Source organism: Theobroma umbraticum, unplaced genomic scaffold (assembly GCF_002168275.2).
Source record: "Theobroma umbraticum cultivar Fairchild unplaced genomic scaffold, ASM216827v3 scaffold_67.0, whole genome shotgun sequence".
Taxonomy (NCBI): domain Eukaryota; kingdom Viridiplantae; phylum Streptophyta; class Magnoliopsida; order Malvales; family Malvaceae; genus Theobroma; species Theobroma umbraticum.
In genome coordinates, this window is record NW_018397262.1 from 809,223 (window position 1) to 830,144 (window position 20,922).

At 31.0% G+C, this 20,922-nt stretch overlaps 2 protein-coding genes across 2 annotated transcripts; both read right to left on the reverse strand.

The window, feature by feature from the left end:
* Window positions 1–897: 897 nt before the first annotated feature.
* On the reverse strand, window positions 898–2,653 carry LOC110418992 (Proteinase inhibitor, propeptide). The gene is made up of 2 exons (XM_021431837.2): window positions 2,219–2,653; window positions 898–1,131 (listed from the first exon to the last, which is right to left on the reverse strand). The coding sequence occupies exons 1-2, from the start codon at window positions 2,541–2,543 to the stop codon at window positions 1,058–1,060; spliced, it is 399 nt and encodes a 132-aa protein (XP_021287512.1). The 5' UTR covers window positions 2,544–2,653; the 3' UTR covers window positions 898–1,057.
* Window positions 2,654–6,927: 4,274 nt separating this feature from the next.
* LOC110419446 (erythroid differentiation factor-like protein) lies at window positions 6,928–16,438 on the reverse strand. The gene is made up of 9 exons (XM_021432504.2): window positions 16,125–16,438; window positions 15,918–16,039; window positions 12,465–12,672; window positions 11,863–12,391; window positions 11,532–11,783; window positions 11,250–11,441; window positions 11,090–11,164; window positions 8,497–10,971; window positions 6,928–7,434 (listed from the first exon to the last, which is right to left on the reverse strand). Exons 1-9 carry the CDS (start codon window positions 16,313–16,315, stop codon window positions 7,141–7,143), a joined length of 4,338 nt encoding a protein of 1,445 aa, XP_021288179.1. The 5' UTR covers window positions 16,316–16,438; the 3' UTR covers window positions 6,928–7,140.
* Between the last annotated feature and the right edge of the window lie 4,484 nt (window positions 16,439–20,922).

Consider the following 20,922-nt stretch of genomic DNA (forward strand, 5'->3'; position numbering starts at 1 on the left):
CTCATAACAAAAAGACCTCAACAAAATTGTTTGGCTCAATGGAGTAAGCCATTCCATTCCGTCCGCATCTATATTTCGGATAAGGGAATGGTTATTATGATCAAAAGAGTTTATTTCGAGTTTGATCGAAATGAAATAACTATTCTCCTCCTCTTATGTTTGGTCGGAGGAATGCTATAACCATTCTCCCCTATTCCTTATCTCCTTTTAAAATTGTGTTTGGTTCACGGAAGAGAACGGAATAGTCATTACGAACCTTCTTTTGGTAATGACTATTCCGATTATGTTGAAATAGGTTAGAACAGTTATTGGATAAAACTGTTCTTAATCAACTTCTTTCTATCTCTACTCAGCTGCCTCTATCCTTCTCTTTCTAAATTTCTTCCACACCCAGTGCCTCCATGGCCGACTTGGGCTGTGAGAGGAAGGGTTTGGGCTTCACCAAAATAAACCTAGTTTGATCTAGTATCTGAGTGTTGAGTTGGGGTGAGCCTTTGGGTTGAAATATCTAGGTTAGAGGTTCAACTTGGGCTTGTGTAGGGTTGAATTGGGTCTTCTAGGCTCCTTGGACACCGTCTAACCACCACCTTCAGAATATTGAAGAATACTACTAAAGAGGAGAGGAGATGAGAGGATTTCAGAAATGAGGAGGCATTTATAGCTTAAGAGGTTGTAATGAACCATCTGAGATTAAAGGTGCTGAACAACTCAAATCTAAAGAAAAATTCGAGATACTTATCTCAAAAATTAGCTAGCCGATTGACGCAAAAGAGTGTAGATAGGCCCTTAATATATAGAGTAAGGATGCATTTATGATTAATACATATAAATATATATATATATATCAAAAGAATAAATAAAAATAAAATAAAACCAAGGAGACCAATGTTGGATAGATTGAAATATAAAACCAATCATACTGCAGATTGAATTATTATTAGAGTAAAGCACACACCAATAACACTTAGTGCAGGGAACAGGTCATACTGCTTTATACAAAGAGACCATAGTTTAGTAGATTTGTTGATTACTAGGGTAAAAGAGAGTTTCTTGTGCCCTAGTGCAGCTGCCCTGGTGTAGAATGCAGCTGGAGAGTCCTGCTCGGGACAACCTGAAGAACGCCGGGTTGCTCTGCCACAAACAATAGTAAGGTAATCAACTTATGTGTGTATCATCCAAAAAGTTCAAATTATTGAGGATTGTATGAAATGTTGTAATAAGGCAATATGTAACAAGGACCTTTATGTTCACAAAGAGAAAAAGGTATGTGCAACAAAATAACTAGAAAAGACCTAACCTTTCCATGGTTTAATCTTCACAACAAAACCATTTGACAACTAAAACCTAGAGATCATTCCAAAACACAATAACTCGATGTTCCTCACTTTTCTTTCTAGTTTATATTCATCTTCTATTGCCAATTATCAAGCATTCCCTTTGAACTTAACACCTGAATATTGTTAGTATAATGCATAACTAGCACATTGCTTTCTCATTTCTTCACACATACAGCCATTTGCACAATCTACATCTTTTAACAATGCAGCTGTCTTGCCTTAAGGCACAAAAGGTTGGAAAGCCCGAAACGTAAATAATAAAACAAGCAAGCTATCCCACCACAATCTGCTCAAACCAGCCTTAAAACACCAAATGCTACGATCCTTAGAAAACAAAACATTTTGAAATTAGCAATTCACAATAGATTGATGATCCTGTCAAAACATATTGCGAGAATAGCCCGCAAAGAGAGAATAACTGAATGGTTAATTGTTAAAACAAGTGAGCAAGTAAAGACAAATGCTTTATAAGTTGAACTTTGTAACAAATGAGAAATGGGGTCCCTTTCCTCATCTCATCTTTAAAGAATCCAAAACAGCAGTTGTTCCTTTGGTTATACATTGAATTCCACACCGGTGCAAGGATGCTCTTTCAATATAAACTACAACTTTCTTCTGACAACTGTTGTCAATAAAATCATACTCATTTTGAGTTATGATGAACTACAGATAAAGAAACAAATAACACCACTCGGGATTAAGCTTTAAAATCCCAAGCTAACCATTGGGATGTTCTTGGGAAAGTATTCTTCCCCTCGAGAGAAATTTGAACTCATAAGTATGAATCAGATAAGGGTTTCTTCTAATAAACAAGAGAAACTGAACCCCACTTACGTACCCTACTTCCGTAATTGAAACAAGAGAAAGACAACAGCACTTACTCGAGATTTCTGCGACCTGTTCGGGAGTAAGCTTGGCGGAGAAACCGCTGGCAGCCGTCTTGTAACTGTAAATAAGCGCCTCCTTAGCGGCCCCCTCGCTGCCGAGGACGGAGGCGAGGGTTCGGATGTGGTAGGCTTCAGGCTGCTCATCCTGAGGCTTCTCGGTGTAAACGATGTGGACGGCCGCCGCCGACGGTGAAGACGAAAGCGACGACGACTTTGATGAATCTACAGATTCAGCCATTTCGATCAAACAACTCAGATTGACAATCAAACACAGAATCAGAAGCGATTTAATGTAAAAACAGGCAACGGGTGTCTGCATATTTGGGCAGTGCCTCTTCCTTTTTATACCCCTTTTGGTATTGAGGAAGAAGGTCTCTGGAATGGAAGAATTTGCCTTTCTGATTTTTTGTTTACTCAAAACTTAGCCATTAAGTTATTAAAATATTTGTATTTATCTGATTAAATGATTACGTGTTGCATTCGTGTATCGTTGCCCCCAAAGCCCTATTCTTGTCTTTTCCCTATTATCCATTCTTTCACCATCTTGCCCCCAAAATCCAGCAAGTGCGGACATAAAAAATAATTAATTAAAATAATACAAATATCGTTAATAAAAAATAAATAAAATATTTTTATTAATTTTAAAATTATTATATTTTAAAAAAACTTAAAAAGTACTTATTAGTATTCCCCAGCTTCTCAACGGAGGGGTGCTCTTTCTATTTTTTTTTAATAAATTATATAACAATAAATTTTAATTTTAATATTATCACATTATCAAATTAACAGAAATACTAATAGTTGATTAAGAGTTGAACCTATGTGTTTAGCAGAATTTTTTTCAAATAGAGTATTTATTTTAAAAATTAATAAATTTGTTTAAAATTTTAATTAAAACTTAAAAAATAAGATATTTTACTTTAAATAATTTGTAAAAAAATACATAACATTCAAATAAGTTCCTACACTATTAAAAGAATTTAAATAAGCGCTTTTTTTCTTTATTACGTTCAATCAAATTGTTGTATTTTTATTTTAAATTAAATAAGTTTTTATAATCAATAATTAATTAATTATTATTAATCAAAATATTATTTATCATTTTATATTTACGATATTACGTTGATGTGGACGATAAAAAATGTTATATAGTCAAATTAAGATATTATGTTATCATCAATTATAGTATATCAACACGTCATATTATAATTATTTATAATTTATTAATATACTACATCAACACCACACAATATGAAATGATAAATGATAATTTGATTAAGTCAATAATTAATTATAAAGATTTACTAAACTCAAAATAAAAATCTAAAGATTTAACTTAATATAACAAAAGTATAAAAGTTTATTTAAATTCTTCTAAATAATTTATGACATTTTTAAAATATTATACAAAAGAAGAAAGGTATGAATATACTAACCCTTTAAAATCTCTACATATCCGATATACCTGTTTCCACGAAAGGTATATATACATATATATATATATATATATATATTCTTATATATTAACTTCATCTTTTCTATTTATGTAAATTAAGTCTATAAATAAAGATATTGTAGTTGATCGTATATACACTTGAATAAAAAACGAAATAGAAGATCTTACTTTGTTAATACTTTTCTTTTATAATTGGTTTTTTAAGTTATATTTTACGATAAATACATAATATTTAAAAAAAATTAAATAAATTATTTTTTTTGTTACGTCCAATCAAACTCTCTTATTTTTATTTTAGATCAAATAAATTTTTATAATTAATAATTAATTAATTATCATTAATCAAAATATCGCTGATCATTTTATATTCACATGTGTTAATATGGCAAGTAAAAAATATCACATGATTATATTTTATATTTTCATACCACATTAAAATGTAATATCTGCATCGATTATGATGTATCAACATGATACATCATCATAAATTATGAAATGTTAGTATAGAATGCCAACATCATATGACATAAAATGACAAATATCATTTTAACTAAATTAATCATTAGTATAAAAAGTTATTTAACTCAAAATAATAATATAAAAGTTTAATTGAACGCAATGAAAGAATAAGAATTTATTAAATTTTCTTGAATAGTTTATAAACTTTCTTTTAGATATTATGTAAAAACAAGAAAGTTATTTTAGTTTGATTTGATAGGATTTAAATGTTTTTTTTCTAATCATTTAGATTTGATATTGGTCAAAAGACTTATCTAGTCTCTGTACTTTTCAATTTTGTTCAATTTTGTCTATATACTCAAAATCGAAACAATTTATTTTTTTAATTTTGAGAATTACGTCAATTTAATCCCTCAGGGGCATCCAATTTACCATTATAAGATGACATCATCGTTAGCATCAACAATGACGTCAACTCAGAGGTGTCACTTTTTAATAACATGTTGTTGAGATGATTATGTGACATGCTATGTGGCATTAAGTGATGATGTGGCAATGCCACATGGCACTATATGATGGTATGACAATGCTGATATGATACTAACATATTGACATGTCAATGCCACATGGTAAATCAAAAAAATTTTGAAAAAGAAATTCTGTCATATCATAGGGATTAAAGTGAACAAAAATATATAGTATAAGAACTAAATTGAACAAAATTGAAATATTGAGGGATTAAATTGAAAAAAATATTTCAAAATATAAATCTTTAAGTAAATTATTGATATGCTTATTAATAAATTAAATATTTAAATGTAAAAGATTTACGATGTTAAAAAATATATATAAATTTTTTTACTTGATTATTTGATTTTAAAATTTATAAATTAATTTATCTTTTTTTACAAAAATTAAGTTTGAATTCTCTTTTTATAAAAAAATTTTTCAAAAATTTCCTATCTAAAGTCAAATTTAGATGAATAACTTGTATTACGTTAAAATAAAATAACATAAAATAAGTAAATAAATTCTTTATTCTTCTATTTATAATAGTATAAAAATTTGAAATTCATTTAAGTTTGTTTTTAACTTGAGTTAAAGTCAAATAAACAAAATATGTTGATTTAGTTTTTTCATTTAAAAAAATAAAGAACGGAGATATGGAGTTAATAATGATTATAAAAGTAATTTTTTATTTTTACTTATTTAATTTAGACATGACAAATTTCTTATTTTAACCATAAAATCTAAGCTCCACTATTCTGATTATTTATTTATTTTTTATGCCGTTATTTTGTTTAAGATTTCCAGTTATATTTTTTAAGTTGAAATTTCTTAAATTAAAAACTGTATTTATAATTGATAAAATTAAATATAACTGTAAATATTTGTACCATTTTATTTTATTAACAAATTTTTTTATATCCAAATTAATAATTTAAATTTAAATTTAACATAGTTTAATTGTGATATTGAATTTAAATAAAATTATTTTATAAAAAATTTTGAGTAAATTTAAATAAAAAGTAAATTGGGTAAGAGTTGAATAATTTTAAAAGAATGTTTATTTGTAAATTGTGAAAATTGTAACAAAATTAACATATTTTGCTAATTTGAGTAAATTTAAATAAAAAGTAAATTGAGTAAGAATTGAATAATTTCAAAAAAATATGTATTTGTAAATTGTGAAAGTTGTAACTAAATCAACATATTTAACCATTTTATATTATTTTATTTTAATGTAATGCAAGTTATTTATCTAAATTTGAAATTAAGTATGAAATTTTTTTCAATTTTCTTTTAAAAAGAAACTTTAAACTTAATTTTTATAAAAAAGATAAATTAATTTACAAATTCTAGAATGAAATAATCAAGAAAATATTTATATATATTTTTTAACATCATAAATTTTTTACATTTAAATATTTAACTTCTTAATAAGTATATCTATAATATACTTAAATATTTATCTTTTTAATTTTTTTTTTAATTTAGTTCCTTCACATCTCAATTTTATTCAATTTAACCCCTATACTATATATTTTTGTTCACTTTAATTCTTATGACGTAATAAATATTTTTTTTGTTAGAAAATTTTTTTATTTGCTACGTGACATTAACATGTTAGCATGTCAGTGCTACATCAATATAACCACGTCATCGTATAGTGTCATGTAGCATTCCGTGCCATCATCTTCATGCCACATCATAAAAAAGTGACACATCAATAATGACGTCATTGTCGATATTATCAATGATGTCATCTTTTAACAATAAGATTGAATCCCGCTAAGAAGAAATACTAAATTGACATCATTCTTAAAATAAAAAAACTAAATTACTTTGATTTTAAATATAAAAATTAAATTAAACAAAATTAAAAAATACAGATATTAAATAAATCTTTTGACCATTAGATATTTGAAGTTACTCGAGTTCACGTAATTTTGAATTCATATTATTAATTTTTTAAAAATCAAATCAAATTGATTTGAATTACTTTTCAGGATTAGACAAGTATTTTGAATTTCACTTAGCTCTATCAACTCTACTTTCCACATTATTAATATAAACTTAAAAAGTAAATTAATAAATAAAAAATTATAGTTTGAGATTATATTTTTAAGAGGGATTAACAACAACAACAACAATAACAACAACAACAACAATAATAATAATAATAATAATAATAATAATAATAAGCATAAAACTTTCGATATAGTAAATATTTTAACAAATCAAGTATTAAATATTAATGTATTATTCATAATAACCATCATACACGTAAAATTAAAAATCAATTTAAAATTTTTAGCACGTCGATCAAGAACATTATCTTTTTCAATATAATAATTTTTAACGTTTGAATTATGAAAAGAAATTATAATAATTATCCTTGTGATGTTACATTCACAAATGAAAACAAAGCATAATGTAAAGGTCTAGAAACTATACCTTAAAACTATATGAAACATCCATGGGCTGCACCATTAGAGATTTATGATGATGACCACAAGGTGTACATTGCATGCAACTGACCTAAGTGGTTCGACTTCAAAGCCATTTTGTAGAGCTCCCTCAGCTTTCCACCATCTCCAGACTTTTTACCTGTCTCAGAAGAAGTTTTGTTCGAATTCACAGACAGATTCACAGCCAGCATTTTTTTCAAAACCGCCTGCAACTGACTCCAAAATCTTGCATGTAATTCAGGGTAGTCTGTTGTAAACAAATTCGAGAAAGCTTCCGATACATGGCATCCTTCAAGTAGGTGGGACAGAGCAGATTCCAGCATCTACAAAAGGAAAGGAATTTATCAGCATGCTTTCGCATAAAATTGTATAAAAATAATGAAAAGAAAACATAAGAAAGAAGTCGGTGAGCTAGCGAGAATGATTTATCTGTTGGCAACATAACCGGCATGACAGGTATTGCCGATTCATACCAAAACATTTGTGGAATGAATAGATCAACCCAAGTTTCATAGAATGGAAAACAAAATTTTGCAGATATAGCTCCCATCACGATTGTGAACCACAACAGGCTATCTTATGTTCTTTTCAATAAAAGAAATTGCAAGACAAGCTAATGGTCTTTCCAGACCGAAAAGAGATGCCGATACTACTGTTTCGTTTGGTGATCTAACCTTAACTTAAGGCTAGACCAGCTTCTTCCCTAAGGTTTTGTGCAACCAGCAGAATACATGTGCTTGATAACAAGAACTCCGATATAAGCAACACTGCAAGCTATCAACTTAGCAGGAGCTCATATCTCCCTCCCTTTTCAAACAACAAATAGTCATGATAAGGAACATAAAACAGATTGTCTTGGATTATAAAAAGACTGTGCTGGCACTCAAGACTACACTGCAAATGCAAGGCAGTTTTGTGCTCCATGCAATCAAATAGAATTTTCATTCATTGTCGTCAATCCTAAAACAGATGAGTTGGACATTCCCAACCTCTAAACCCCAACCCACATCAACTTCGTATAACATGAAATTCAGTCAATCAGTTTCATAGAAGCTCAATGTTGGAGGAACACAAATTCTTTCTGGTGAAAATATCATCCAAAGTCCTATTTGAATTTGCCACTTACATACACAGAAATATAAGATCGTATTTTAATTGTTACAAGCAAGATTACCAAATTCTTTTTCATGCCTTTTCACACATAAAAAATATTTCCAAATAAGCGAAGCAACAGAGCACCGTATAGAAAAGAAAATCGTAGGATGGGTATCGTTTGTCCATTTAATAAAAGCTTGGCTGAAAAAGTCTGAAGCAAACTACAAATATTAAAAAGACAGTATTACAAATATTAAAAAGACAGTATAGCAAATAAAACCAAAGCATACCATGTTCGAATGGAAAGAGCTTGAGAGGTTTAATGAAAGAGAGGATTTCTCAATAAGAATAGTCAAGTACATGCTGGGATGTGTCTGAGGGCCATAAAAGTCAATTGCCTTTTGCCAATTTCTATCCGCCAAGGAAGCAAATTGCTTGACCCTCTGGTGAACGCTTTTCTCACCCTTAGGCCAGCCACTTTTCTCACCCTTAGGCCAGCCACTTTTCTTATGATCCGGCACAAAAAATTTCAAGCAGTAATCTCTTTGGTAACAAGCAAGCTGAAAATAAGCATAAGCAGCCTCCTGCTTACGTAATTCACCCAGTAATTCATACACTGACAATGCCTCCATAATGGCCTCATTGGCTGTTATCTCATGCTTTCTCAGCTTTTTCCTAGCTCTTCTGTCACGTGGGTTGGATGTATCTTCAAGAGCTCCATTTTCATAAACCTCAGCAGTTATATCTTCTCTCGCTAATAGCATTCCGAGCCTCAGATATGTATGAGCAAACTGTGTACAGACTTCATTCTTCAAGCTGTTTGACACAGAGTACACCTCTTCCATTATAGCATTCATTTCTGACTTCGCTGCCCCATAGTATCTGAGTGATTCACTGTACTCCAGTTTTGCAGTTTCCAAAGCCTGCTTATATGCATTATGGAAAACTGTGTTTTGTTTCAGACCTTCCATCTTTGTCACCATCTCTTCAGCTAATGCTCGTCTTCCATGACCCAAATTACAGTATATTAATATAATATTGGTGTAGTCCAAAGCTTCTCTGAATGCATTTATTGCATCTGTAAATGCAAGTTCAGCTTTCTTTAACTCTTTCAGCTCAAGCCTGTTTCGTCCTAGTTCATTACAAACCCATCCTTTCTTTTTTAATACAGACTGTAGATCTGCTGAACCAGAAGGAAGTTCACCCAAAGCCTTTATTGCTTCTTCATAACAGCTCAAGGCGGATGAGAGATTGTGTTCTGCATCTGCAACTAAAGTATTCCTAAGGTACTTGAATATGCCACCATCTTTCAATTTGGGAGTTTCTTTTAAACAAATTTCAGTTTCGACGGCCACTTTGGACTTTTTGCCATGCACTTCAGAGGAAGCCTCCACTCTTTCAGAATTAGTAGTTGCCAATGAATTTACTCCAGGCTCATCTTTAATAGTATTAGAAACTCTTATTATATTGTCACCATCTCCATTGTGTCGGAACTGTCCACTATCAGGACTTTGTCTATTCTTTACATTTCTTTTGCCAAGTTTTCTGCTGTAAGTTACTGCATGTGTATCTCCACCACTGCTGCTTGCACTATTACCACTGCTAGCCCTATCATTTTGGCAGCTACAATTCACCAAGGAACATGAAGTACAGTTCTGATTATACTGGCCCAGCTTCCTCTTGAGCCTTTGTACTTCCTTCACAACTTCAGATGACATTTTCAACTCTCTGGTAGAAGTTTTTGTCTCTGCTTGTGCAGAGATCTCTTTACCCTTAATTATATGGAACTCAACATAGACATCTCCAACTAGCGTCCATGCATTCGCCCAGAACAGATACGTGGAAGAAAATTGCTCAACAATATAACAGTTGTCAGCAGAGTTGGATTTCACTTCTTTCACATCACCAGTAAAAGAATTTTTCTTTTCATCTTGGTCACTGAACTTTGTACGGGATGGTGAGCATTTGACTATTGAGGAAATAAATCTTGAATCTTCAAGTTGCCGAGGCATAGACCCATAAACAGAGCAAGCTAATTCTACTATCTTCAAAGCTTGATGCAATTGTCCATCCTCCTTGTATGCTTGTCCAAGTGCCAAATATGATTCCCCAAGGAGAAGAACAAGTTTCCACAACTTGTGGTCCAGTTTCGATGTTGGCAGCCATTCCCGAATATCACAAACTTCAATGCAATCAGCATCACCACATGCACAAACAGAAAAATTCATAGATGAAGGTAGCTGGTCATGGTTGACCAACTGTGGTTCAGAGGTTTGCAGTTGGCGCATCCATCTTAGAGACTTGATAGCTTGAGAAACATGATGCACTGCTGCTAGCTTAGAGGAGATTGGATCAGTAACAGGTTGAACTACATCATCAGATGTTGAAGACATGTTATATACCATGAAGTTTTCATCATCATGAAACCTTGGCAGGACACTTTCTTCATCTCCTAATTCTGTGTCAGTCAATGCTATCAATTTCCTGGGAGCAGATAGATTTGTTTCCAAAGTCATCTTTGCAGAAGCTTCAGATGCTAGATCATGAAAATCTGCTCCATCTTCTGTTAGTTTGTTATCAGCAACCAGAGAGAAGTCATGTACAGAAGATTCAGAAAAACCATTAAAAGGTTCTGCAGATTCTTCATAACCATCAGTAACCGTAACTTCACACTCTATTGGAAGATATTCAGACATTAGATCCAGTTCTTCATCATAATTCAAAATAAGCCTGGCAAATTGTTCATGGGCAAATGCACGTACAACCTATTTATGATAATATTGATAATGAGTATCCATGTTTTCCTATCATAAATGACCAATAAAATAGATATATTTTAAAGACCTAATATTTGAGAAAACACAAATATAGAAAGCATGATACCAGATGATCTGGCTCATCCAGGAAATCCAAGCATTTTTTGAAAAACTTTGCACATTTGGCCCTGTTATTAGTTGCCTGCACCAATAAAATCTACGTAGTTAGCAGATCAATACAGGATGTGGGTTAATTTACTGATGAAAAAATTATATGTTTTCCACACCATTGAAAGTGAAAGCCTATGAGCAATGCGGTAGAGGAGGGTTCCAAGTGAAAATAAGGAATCACTTCTCCCTCTGTGTACTAGAGAAGGCAAGGAGCTTGAGCTATCATCACAATCACTAGAAGAATGGTTCTTGGAAACAACAGACAGATCAAAAAGTTGAATTACATCTTCACCGGCACTTTTATATAGCTGAAAACACAAAGGATGAACAAAGTTCACTATGTAAATTTTTTAAAAGACACAATAAATAGTTTTTTAAAAAAGAAAAGATAATGATACCCAATAAGCACCAGGATCTTGCTTGCAGTTCTCTTGGAGGAACCTCAAAACAGAAAGGCCATTTTGCTGAACAACATGGGGATGAAAAGCAGGAGTTCCATCTTCAGCAACGCCTTTTAATAAAAATATATCATCTGTTTTTAGAAGCTCATAACCCTGGACAACACCATTTTGATGATAACAGATGGCCAACTCAGGCACACTTGCCATGACATTGTCAAGCCAAGCTTCAAGCCATGTTAATGGTGTAACCTGTCAAAGTTCATAGAAAAAAAATAAAATCATGTACCAAAAATAATAATGCAATCAAATTCCAGTTACTGGCAACAACCTGTCGTGTAACATCCCACAAGTGCAAGCTCACAGCAGCATACTTTTCGTTACTGAACATAAGCAAGTCACTACCAAGAAGCATGCGGAAATTGTGAAATTGCCAATATAACACTCTTAAGAATCCATTATTGCCAACTCTTCTATGCTTTTCCGACTCTTGCACAGAGCATCTGGGCTTTTCACCAACATGTGTTGCTTTTTTGATAGGATCATGGCTCTTGTTCCTATGACCCTTCTTACTTCTCCAAAAGAAACCATCCTGTTTAACCTGTGAGTAATCTGAACAGTGGTCGAACCCTTCTTTTCGAGCAATATCATCATTCTCTGCCACAAAACGTGATGTCCTTCCCCCAGGAAGGACAGATGAATCTGATTGCCTCTCCGGTGATGCTTGATGAGTTGGTGGACAATCACAGGCCTCTACTCTAACTGAATGCATAGCAAAATTTAGAAACAAAGATTGATCTGTACATTTTGGTTGATTGCTATGTCTTCTAACCAATTTCTCTCCCTCTTCAACATCAGGCCTGCAGTGTGGCAAAACCTCATTGTATCAAACTTCTAACAGAATGGGATAAAAAACTATACAAATATACTAACCCCGCATTCAGAACAAGAGTTTGTCCAACACGGTGAACTGCAATTGATAGTTGAGCCTTAGAATATGGTATTTTAAATATTTGCTTTAGAATATCAGCTGGAGCAATCACATCAATCTCATCTCCACATTCCACCAAACCAGACACAGCAAGTGCCTCACATTTCCTACTAAGATTAGATGCAATAGCACCATCCTCCCACATTATATCTGCCCAAAAGTAACACTAAAATCAGACCAGAAGTCACAGATATTTCAAATTGAAGATAAAGAAAAGCACAAGATCAAGTGAAAATAGTTTGAAATTGAAAAATGAACCACAACATTTTAAGTTCAAGAAAAAAGAAAAGCAGAAAAGGGAGCCCTAATGAAATTTCAAATTCAGGAAAGAAGAAAAGTAAGAAAGGATTTAATATGTTTCCTTCTTTCTCACTCTCACTCACACACATCATTTTATAGCTATTTGCATAGTCGTTACTAATGTCTAACACTGGATCTATCATATAATTATTTCTGAAAACTAGAACAGGGGCTACATGCTTAATATAGGTTTCAAATATCAGATAGTCTTGATTGATTGATAGCACAGCCTAAAATAGCATGAGTTAACTTGCACAATCATATACCCTATTCAATCTAATTCATTTAAAATATTCTAATCAGAATTACAATAATAATAATGACCCTTCTATTTCTTGAGCACCATAAATTTTGTCGTTGAATCTTAATCTTACAAACAATTGACACTAGAAAAAGAAACAAAGAAAACATAATGCCCAGTAACACGGCATTCCCTCTATTCTCTTATTACAAACAAGTCCCAGTTTCTGTCCTGTCAATAAGCTGCTACTATTGTTATGGTCTCTTTAATTGTTTAAGTAAAACTAAATTCAATTGGGGTTATGAATCATATCAGCTAATAAAAGAATATAGTTCTTATTAGTCTTAACTTGCCATGTTATTTAAATTTCAAGACCACAAGAAGCAAGGAAGACCAATTTCAACAACCACAAAGAAAATAAGATGCCATTTTGTCTTTAGCTTTTGTAGCTTTTAAGCCTATTGAGCTCTTTAACACCAAGAACCACAAATAAAACTAGGTGCCTTCAATAATCTCATCTCACTTTTCAGCAACCTCTTGCCTATCAAATCATAGCTAGAATGACCTCAAAACAGCTGTAAGTTAGAGAACTCTACCATCTATAATTTGGTTAATTAATTCAACTAAAATACTTATTTATATATAAAAAGTTTCTGGTCAGATTTGTTAAATATATGTAATGTATGTACATGTATGTGTGTGTGTGTGTGTGTGTGTGTGTGTAATTTATCAATTCACTTTTGTCAAAAACTTGACTAAATTAACCAAACCAATTGACTGCACACCCACATCTCTTCATGCCTTCAAGAAGCCAATAATTGCAAGTTGCCTTTCATGTCAAGCACAATTAAACTACCTTTGTTCATCACTAGAATCAAGACAATATTAAATTAGGCACTACTTAACAATCTTATCTTATCCACTAGCTTTGGATGTACAAGTGCTAAAACCCAACAGCAACAAACACATGGCACAGATGAGCAAGTTATTGAGACCTGCCCTATCCATTCTTCAACAAACATACCAGGGCACCTTTCCCCTCATTAAACTTGATCCTAGAAGCGTCCATTTTTTCCTAGTGACACTTTTGGTTTCTTTGTGGTCAGCCCTCTTACGTGCAACAAGACATCCTATATTATAAATCCTAAGCCTCATTATCTTTACACATAGACAATTCAAAAAGTCATCACACAAGCAATATTCAAGATGTAGCACCTTAAGGCAAACCAATGCGGCTACCACCATCATTCTCCTTCAAAGTATACTGACAATAAAGTATATACCAATCTAAAATGCTAAAAATTTACTTGGGATGATTGGTTAAAGGAAAATTGGGAACACATTGGCTCAAGTACCAATCAGATTGAAAATTCCTATTCAAGGTCTAGCACATTTTACAAGAATACAACAACTCAGGGCCGATACTTCAGGTTTCAGCAATAGAGAAAATAGGAGAAGATAGTGATGAAATCAAAAGGTGCACAAAACCAATACAAAAAAAATAGAAAGACTTGGGGGTGTGCATTTGGTTAATTCAGTTAAGAAATTCTCTTAACTGAATTAACCAAAGTGACCAATTATTTTAATCAAATTAACCGATTAACCAAATTAGATCCGTTAGTTTGGTTAAAAATCGAATTAATCAAAATTTTTTTGGGTCATGGGCCTTACTCCACTCAAACCCAATTCTCAAGCCTAATTTTCATAGTTTAATTTTTTTCTATGCTAATTACGTCATATATAAAATTAAATTATGAAATTTTAACAACATCATAAGCCTACAAACCCTAAAATGTTCCAACAAACATGGTTAACACATTAAAATGTTCCAACAAACATAATGAAAATACACTAAAATGTTCCCACAAATATATGCAAGAAATATTAAATTATTCCAAGTTTCATCTTCCAACAACTGCAAACACTAAAAAGTTCCAACAACAACAATTTGACAAGGAAATAATTTCTAATATATATGTTTAATGGCTTATCCATAGGATGATATAGAATCATAATTCATTGACGCTTAATTAAAAAGTACATATTGACTAAATCTATAACTCTTTTACATTTTTCTCAAGACATTTAAATAAAAAAATTTATCAAATATTTCGATTACATGATCAATGAAATAGGATTACAGCTACTTGTTGTTACAGGGTAATTATAGAAAGATTATATCAAAATTTTGATAAATTAAACATAATAAGAAGTTTATAGATTGCAGCTTGTACTTACGGGCTAATTATAGAAAGATTATATTAAAATTTTGATAAATTAAACATAATAAGAATTTTAGTCCCTAATTGAGAATTTTACTTTGACGCTTAATTAATTATAAAGGCTAAATTACAGCAACTTAAACAAAACAAATTGTCTTAGCTCCGTTGGTTGAGCGCTTGGCTTTTAATTAAGTGGTTGTGGGTTTTGATTCCCAATGACTACACGTTTAGTCTTCATTTATAGATTGGTTTAGGGTTAAAACAATCAATCCAAAAAGTAAGTTCACTGCTGGAATGTGTTCTACACTCAACAGTAAACAAGTCTTTCCTTAACTAAATAAGGCAATGTTTTTTTCTCAATTTGAATACTTTTTTGTCTAGACAGTCAGAGGAACCGCCAAATGAATTGAACTTTAAATCGCAAACCATTTTCATCCCACCAATTTATGTGTTCATCAAATCATTAAATGGTTCTAAATTCGAGTAAACATGCCATCATTTTTTAATCTATTATAAGCTAAAAATCATAGCTAAAAGGAAATGTATAATAAAGGCTTACACATTGCAATCTAGCATCTCTCCAAGACTGAAAAAAAAAAATAGAAAAACTTAAAATTTTTTTTAAAAAAAACCTCCAGTAGCAAGGGACTGTACGGCCCCAATGGGAAGCACTCTTTCAGGCAAATTAGTGACGAGCGGCGGCCTGTTTAAGTCGGTCTCCGTCGGCAGCATCCGATACCTCGGCGCACATACTCTGTAACCACAACAAAAAACATTCAAACACAAAAAAAGGTAAAAAATAAATAAAAAAGAAAAAAGAAAAAGACGAGAGATTTTACGTTTGGCGGGATGAGCGAACGAGGGCTGAGTTGAAAGCATGGAAGGATTTATCAGTCGGAACGGGGATCGAACCGCAGAGAAAACCAACGGGCTTTGGTTTTACGATTTCCATTTTGCCTACGCATTGTAGCTCTCCCGAACCTTCTATTGACGGCGTCGCTGCCGCCGCTCCTCCTCCTGATTTCTCCATCAGAAGGATTGCCCTTTCCGAATTCTTTCAAGGATTTATTTCCAAGTTCTAGGTTTTGGATTTTCGTTTCCTAACCGGTTTTCTCTTATAAATGGTTTTCTTATTGGCTTCCAGAGTTGTCTGTAATGCAGTTTGGGAAACAAATTAAAATCGTCGAGCTTTTAACCTTTTATAGAGAAGGCAGTGTTTGGGTACAGGCTTTCCTTTTTCTTCCTCATGGATAAGATAGGTTTTTCGTACAAAATTTAACAAAAAAATAAAAATTAATTTTTATTTTTTTTTGAATGGTTTAAAATATTTTTCAAGTATTATCATATAAAAAATTTAAAAATTAATTAATTAATTGGAAAGGAAACATAATATTTTTAACTCTCACTGTTTACTAGATTCAATATTCTGGTATAATATTATCAATGAGTCTTCTTAGACTTATTCTATGAGTTAGCTTCCATGCCTCAGTAATCTCTTTGACTTTTTCCCATGTCCTTGATATGCTATGAAAATACTCAATTTGATCGAGCCCATGAGTCATTGAAACAAATTATTCGAATATAACCTATTTACGTACTATAAGTGGAGTATAACTAATTGCCCCCTATAATCTTAAGAAAGGAACTAACATCTCGTCTCCCCAACTATACAACATTGGTTAAAGTGCCATCTAAGGTGTTTTCCATACCACTTGCTATCTCATAAGGCTTCGTAGTCTTGAGATCAATGTTTGTTTAGATTTATGCTCAAGTCATCCACTTTCACAAAACTCTCTAATGAAAATATCAGTAAGAGGAATGGTGCTCAAAATTTACTCTCTTCACACTCAAAATGGCTTTTAATTCATATATTCAATAGTTGTGCACATCCAATCAAACGTCTTTTTTCAATTCATCAACAATAGCTTAGTGATCTAAATGTTTCCACTAAAATTGCTTGTAATGGGTTAAACTTGATTTCAACTTGCTCAAAAAAGTCCACCACTTATACCTCAATATGCCTCAAAACTTTTGAAGACACAATTGCTAATGCCATAACACTCATACTTCGTTCGTGTTCTAAATGTTTCAAGATAAAGCTGTGAAGAAATTTTCATGGAATACAAACACTTTCTCCCTACTTCTTAACATACATGCTGACTTCTTGCACACTAATTCTCATAATTTTTGCCATTTCTCTAAAATCCTATCTTTGGTTTCTTTGAATAAATCTTGTCTGCACTTGGATGGCACATACAAAGTAAAATTGAGTATTTTTTAATGATTGGCATCATGTTTACCTCACTCAAAACGAAGCATCTATATGAAGGGTTCCAAAATTGAGCTATGACTTTAATCATTTGTTCATTAATGGGTATATGAAAAAGTGATGAAATATACCCATATTTCTACTAAAATTTTAGTTGTTTCGATATTTCTCAATTATCTCAAATTCTGATTAGATCTATGAAGTCGTTTCGCTGGATATCAATGTGAACTTGCTTATGGAGGTTAGAAACATATCCCTTCATCAAACAATTACCCTTTATAGATTGCACTTTCTCTAATTGAGCCTTCACATCAAATTCCTCTTCACATAAAACAGGGGTAGATATTGAATGACGTATGCATTTCGTGGATGTAATTAAAGTTTTTTCTACCATCTTCTATTATGTAACAAATACCTTTACATGAAAGGATATTGATGCAAGAATAATTAAATAAAAAACTCTATAAAATAATCATTTACATATAAAAAATGTCTTTTTATTTGTACTTAATTTTAGGTACTTTTCTAAAGAATGGATTTGGCAAGGCTTTATTTGAGTTTGGCTTTTTTATGGCTTACTATATGCTGGGCAAGGTTTCAAATGAATCTAAAAGTTCGCAAATTGCTCTTTATTGGCACTCACATTGAACTAATAAGACACCCAAATCCTCACTCATTACAGTCTTCTAATAGAAATGGTTCAATTTGAGTAAAAGTATTTTGCGTGTCCACATGGAGGTTATCACCTTACAAGAGCAAGGTGCTTTACTTCCTCCTAAACAGGATAAAGCCTTAGTATAAAGCTTATGCATGGAATCAAATGTGTATTGTGTGCACAGGGACATACAAATCTCAAATAATGAACATATATACAAGCAAAATAACTAAAATCAAAATTAAAGAAAATAAAATAAAATATCGAACTAATTAAGACTTTAGGATATCACATAATTAATTATAAGCTTGACTCATGAAGTCCCTAATAGAGTCGCCAAGCTATCATAATATGTGAGTTTGTAAACTCAACCATTCAACATGAACGAAGAGTCGCTACCAATCTTTTTAATTTTTATTTAGGTGTGATTGGCCATCTAGGTAAATCAATACTTTTAAATGAAGTTCTAAGCTTGGCTTAGATTTATTTAAAAGGATAGGTTCCCATTTACGAAACAAACTAAGTTTGAAAGTACAGTTACGTAATATTAGCACCCTCACAACGCAACTACGTGGTGCTTATTTAATTATGTGTTATCCTTTTAGTTTTAATAAATGATCTTTAAATTCGATATCCAATCTTATTTTCTTTAAATTTTTTATATATTTTGATTATTTTATTTTATTGTTTTAACATAAATAAAATATTTTGATATTGAAATACTTTCCAAATACTCCAATATTTATAGTAGAATTCAAAAAAAAATCCCTGACCTGGAAATTTTTTTGAAGTTATTACTTATAATCTTCACAAAATTTCATCAACAGAGAATTTTGTTTATTCTTTCTTTTTATTTATTTATTTCATCTTATTATTATTTTTATTATTTTGAGTGTTACTATTACTTATGCAAATCCTTATATTGAAAATCTTCTAAAATTTTATAATACTTATAACAAAATTTTAGGAAATTTCCTCATCTTGAAATTATTGCTCATAACTTTCTCAAGATTTCATCGTTGGAAGATTTACATTTATTTATTTATTTTTATGAATATTATTATATTATATTTTAATCTACAAGATTTTAAGTATCCTATATTTTAATTTATGAAACTTTAAATATTTATTTTTTATTCATAAATTCTATTATCTCTTTTTCATTACTTTCAATGTTTATAATGATTATTTACAAATAAATCTCTTGGCAAAGATAAATTACAAGATGACCTCCCATTACTTATGGCGAGATTTTATAATTATTCTTGCTTTGTAAATTTAAAGAAAGTTACTACTTGTAATGTTCCTTAAAAATTTCATTTAAAAATTTTATTTGTAAATAATTGTACTTTATTATATCCTATTCTTACTATTTATTTATAATTTTTTTTGTGATTTTACATAACTATGACTTAATTTTATATTTATGATTCTTTAATTAAAATTCATTATTTAACTCCTCAATTAAAGACCTAATCCTAAGTAAATTGAGATATCAAGAACATAAAAATAATTAAAAGAAACTAGAATAAAACTTACCTTAGTGGGTTTAGAAACTCGAAAGTAAGGAACTTTTAACAATTGGACTTTGAATTGTACATGGGCCTTGATGAATTGGATCTTTGGGCCAGTCTGGAAAGCTTTTTTTTTTTTAACTCAAAACGACGTAGTTTTGCACTTACAAGGCATTTTTAAAACGACATCATTTTGGCTTCACTATAAATACGGGTTTTTTTTCTTCAATAGAAATAAGTTAATCCTCTTCTTTTTGTTATTTTTGTTTTCTACTCTCTTTCTCTAAAAATCTCTCTCTCTTGAAAAAACTCTTTTCTCTTGTTTTGCCCAGAATCCAACGTCAGTTTGCTACCGGCCGCCACTACCTCCACCGTTCACCGATATCGAAATTGTCCTAAATTGCCCCTCTTCACCTATTTTTCCCTTTAATAGAGATAGTTTTCCAAAAAAAAAAACACTCCAATTTCTTTATATCTAAACCCTAAATTCCAAAACAAAAACCCAAAATAAATCCTACTTCCACTCTTTTTCTTTTTTTTTTTCGTTCTCTCCTCCTCCCAAAACTTGGCTGATGAATGGGTATTTACACCCATTTTTGGATTAGGATTTTCTTCCTTTTTAAAAAAAAATCAAATTTTGAAAGTTGTTGGATTAGGATTGATTTAAACCAATTCTTAGATCTGTTTGGTAATCGAAAAATGACATGCTGGAAGAAAATTTTTTCTTGTGTAAAATGTTTTATAAGAAATTTTAATATTTTTTATTATTTGGATAAACTATCAAAAGCATTTACCGTTATTTGGATCATTTTATGAAAAATATTTTTCATCATGGTAGAGTTATTTAAGTATTAAAATAATAAATAAAAGTTGATTACAAAATAATATTGATATTTGATTTTCACTAATTTGAGATCAAAATTAAGAATCGAAATGTAATGGACAAAATTAATAATGACGTTTCCCAAAGCATTTAATCACATATATGTAATTTTAAAAAGAATTCATCTTATCACTTCTTTATCATATTTATAAAAAAAATAAATATTCATCAATTGTATAAAATATCCAAAACCTATACTTATAAAAATGTATTCATTGAATGATGATTATTGAAATATTTTTTTATTATAACTATTACTAAGATTTAAACCTATTATAATTATGTATTCATCAAATGATGATAATTGAAATATTTT

What these genes read in the sequence shown, in the direction of transcription:
- LOC110419446 (XM_021432504.2), bottom strand. Translation starts at nt 16,315, where the DNA reads ATGGAGAAATCAGGAGGAGGAGCGGCGGCAGCGACGCCGTCAATAGAA. An exon ending in TGTGGGATGTTACACGACAG is followed by an intron (nt 11,784 to 11,862) that starts GTTGTTGCCAGT and finishes GAACTTTGACAG; the next exon opens with GTTACACCATTAACATGGCT. An exon ending in TGGATGAGCCAGATCATCTG is followed by an intron (nt 10,972 to 11,089) that starts GTATCATGCTTT and finishes TATCATAAATAG; the next exon opens with GTTGTACGTGCATTTGCCCA.
- LOC110418992 (XM_021431837.2), bottom strand. Translation starts at nt 2,543, where the DNA reads ATGCAGACACCCGTTGCCTGTTTTTACATTAAATCGCTTCTGATTCTG. An exon ending in ACAGGTCGCAGAAATCTCGA is followed by an intron (nt 1,132 to 2,218) that starts GTAAGTGCTGTT and finishes TGTTTGTGGCAG; the next exon opens with AGCAACCCGGCGTTCTTCAG.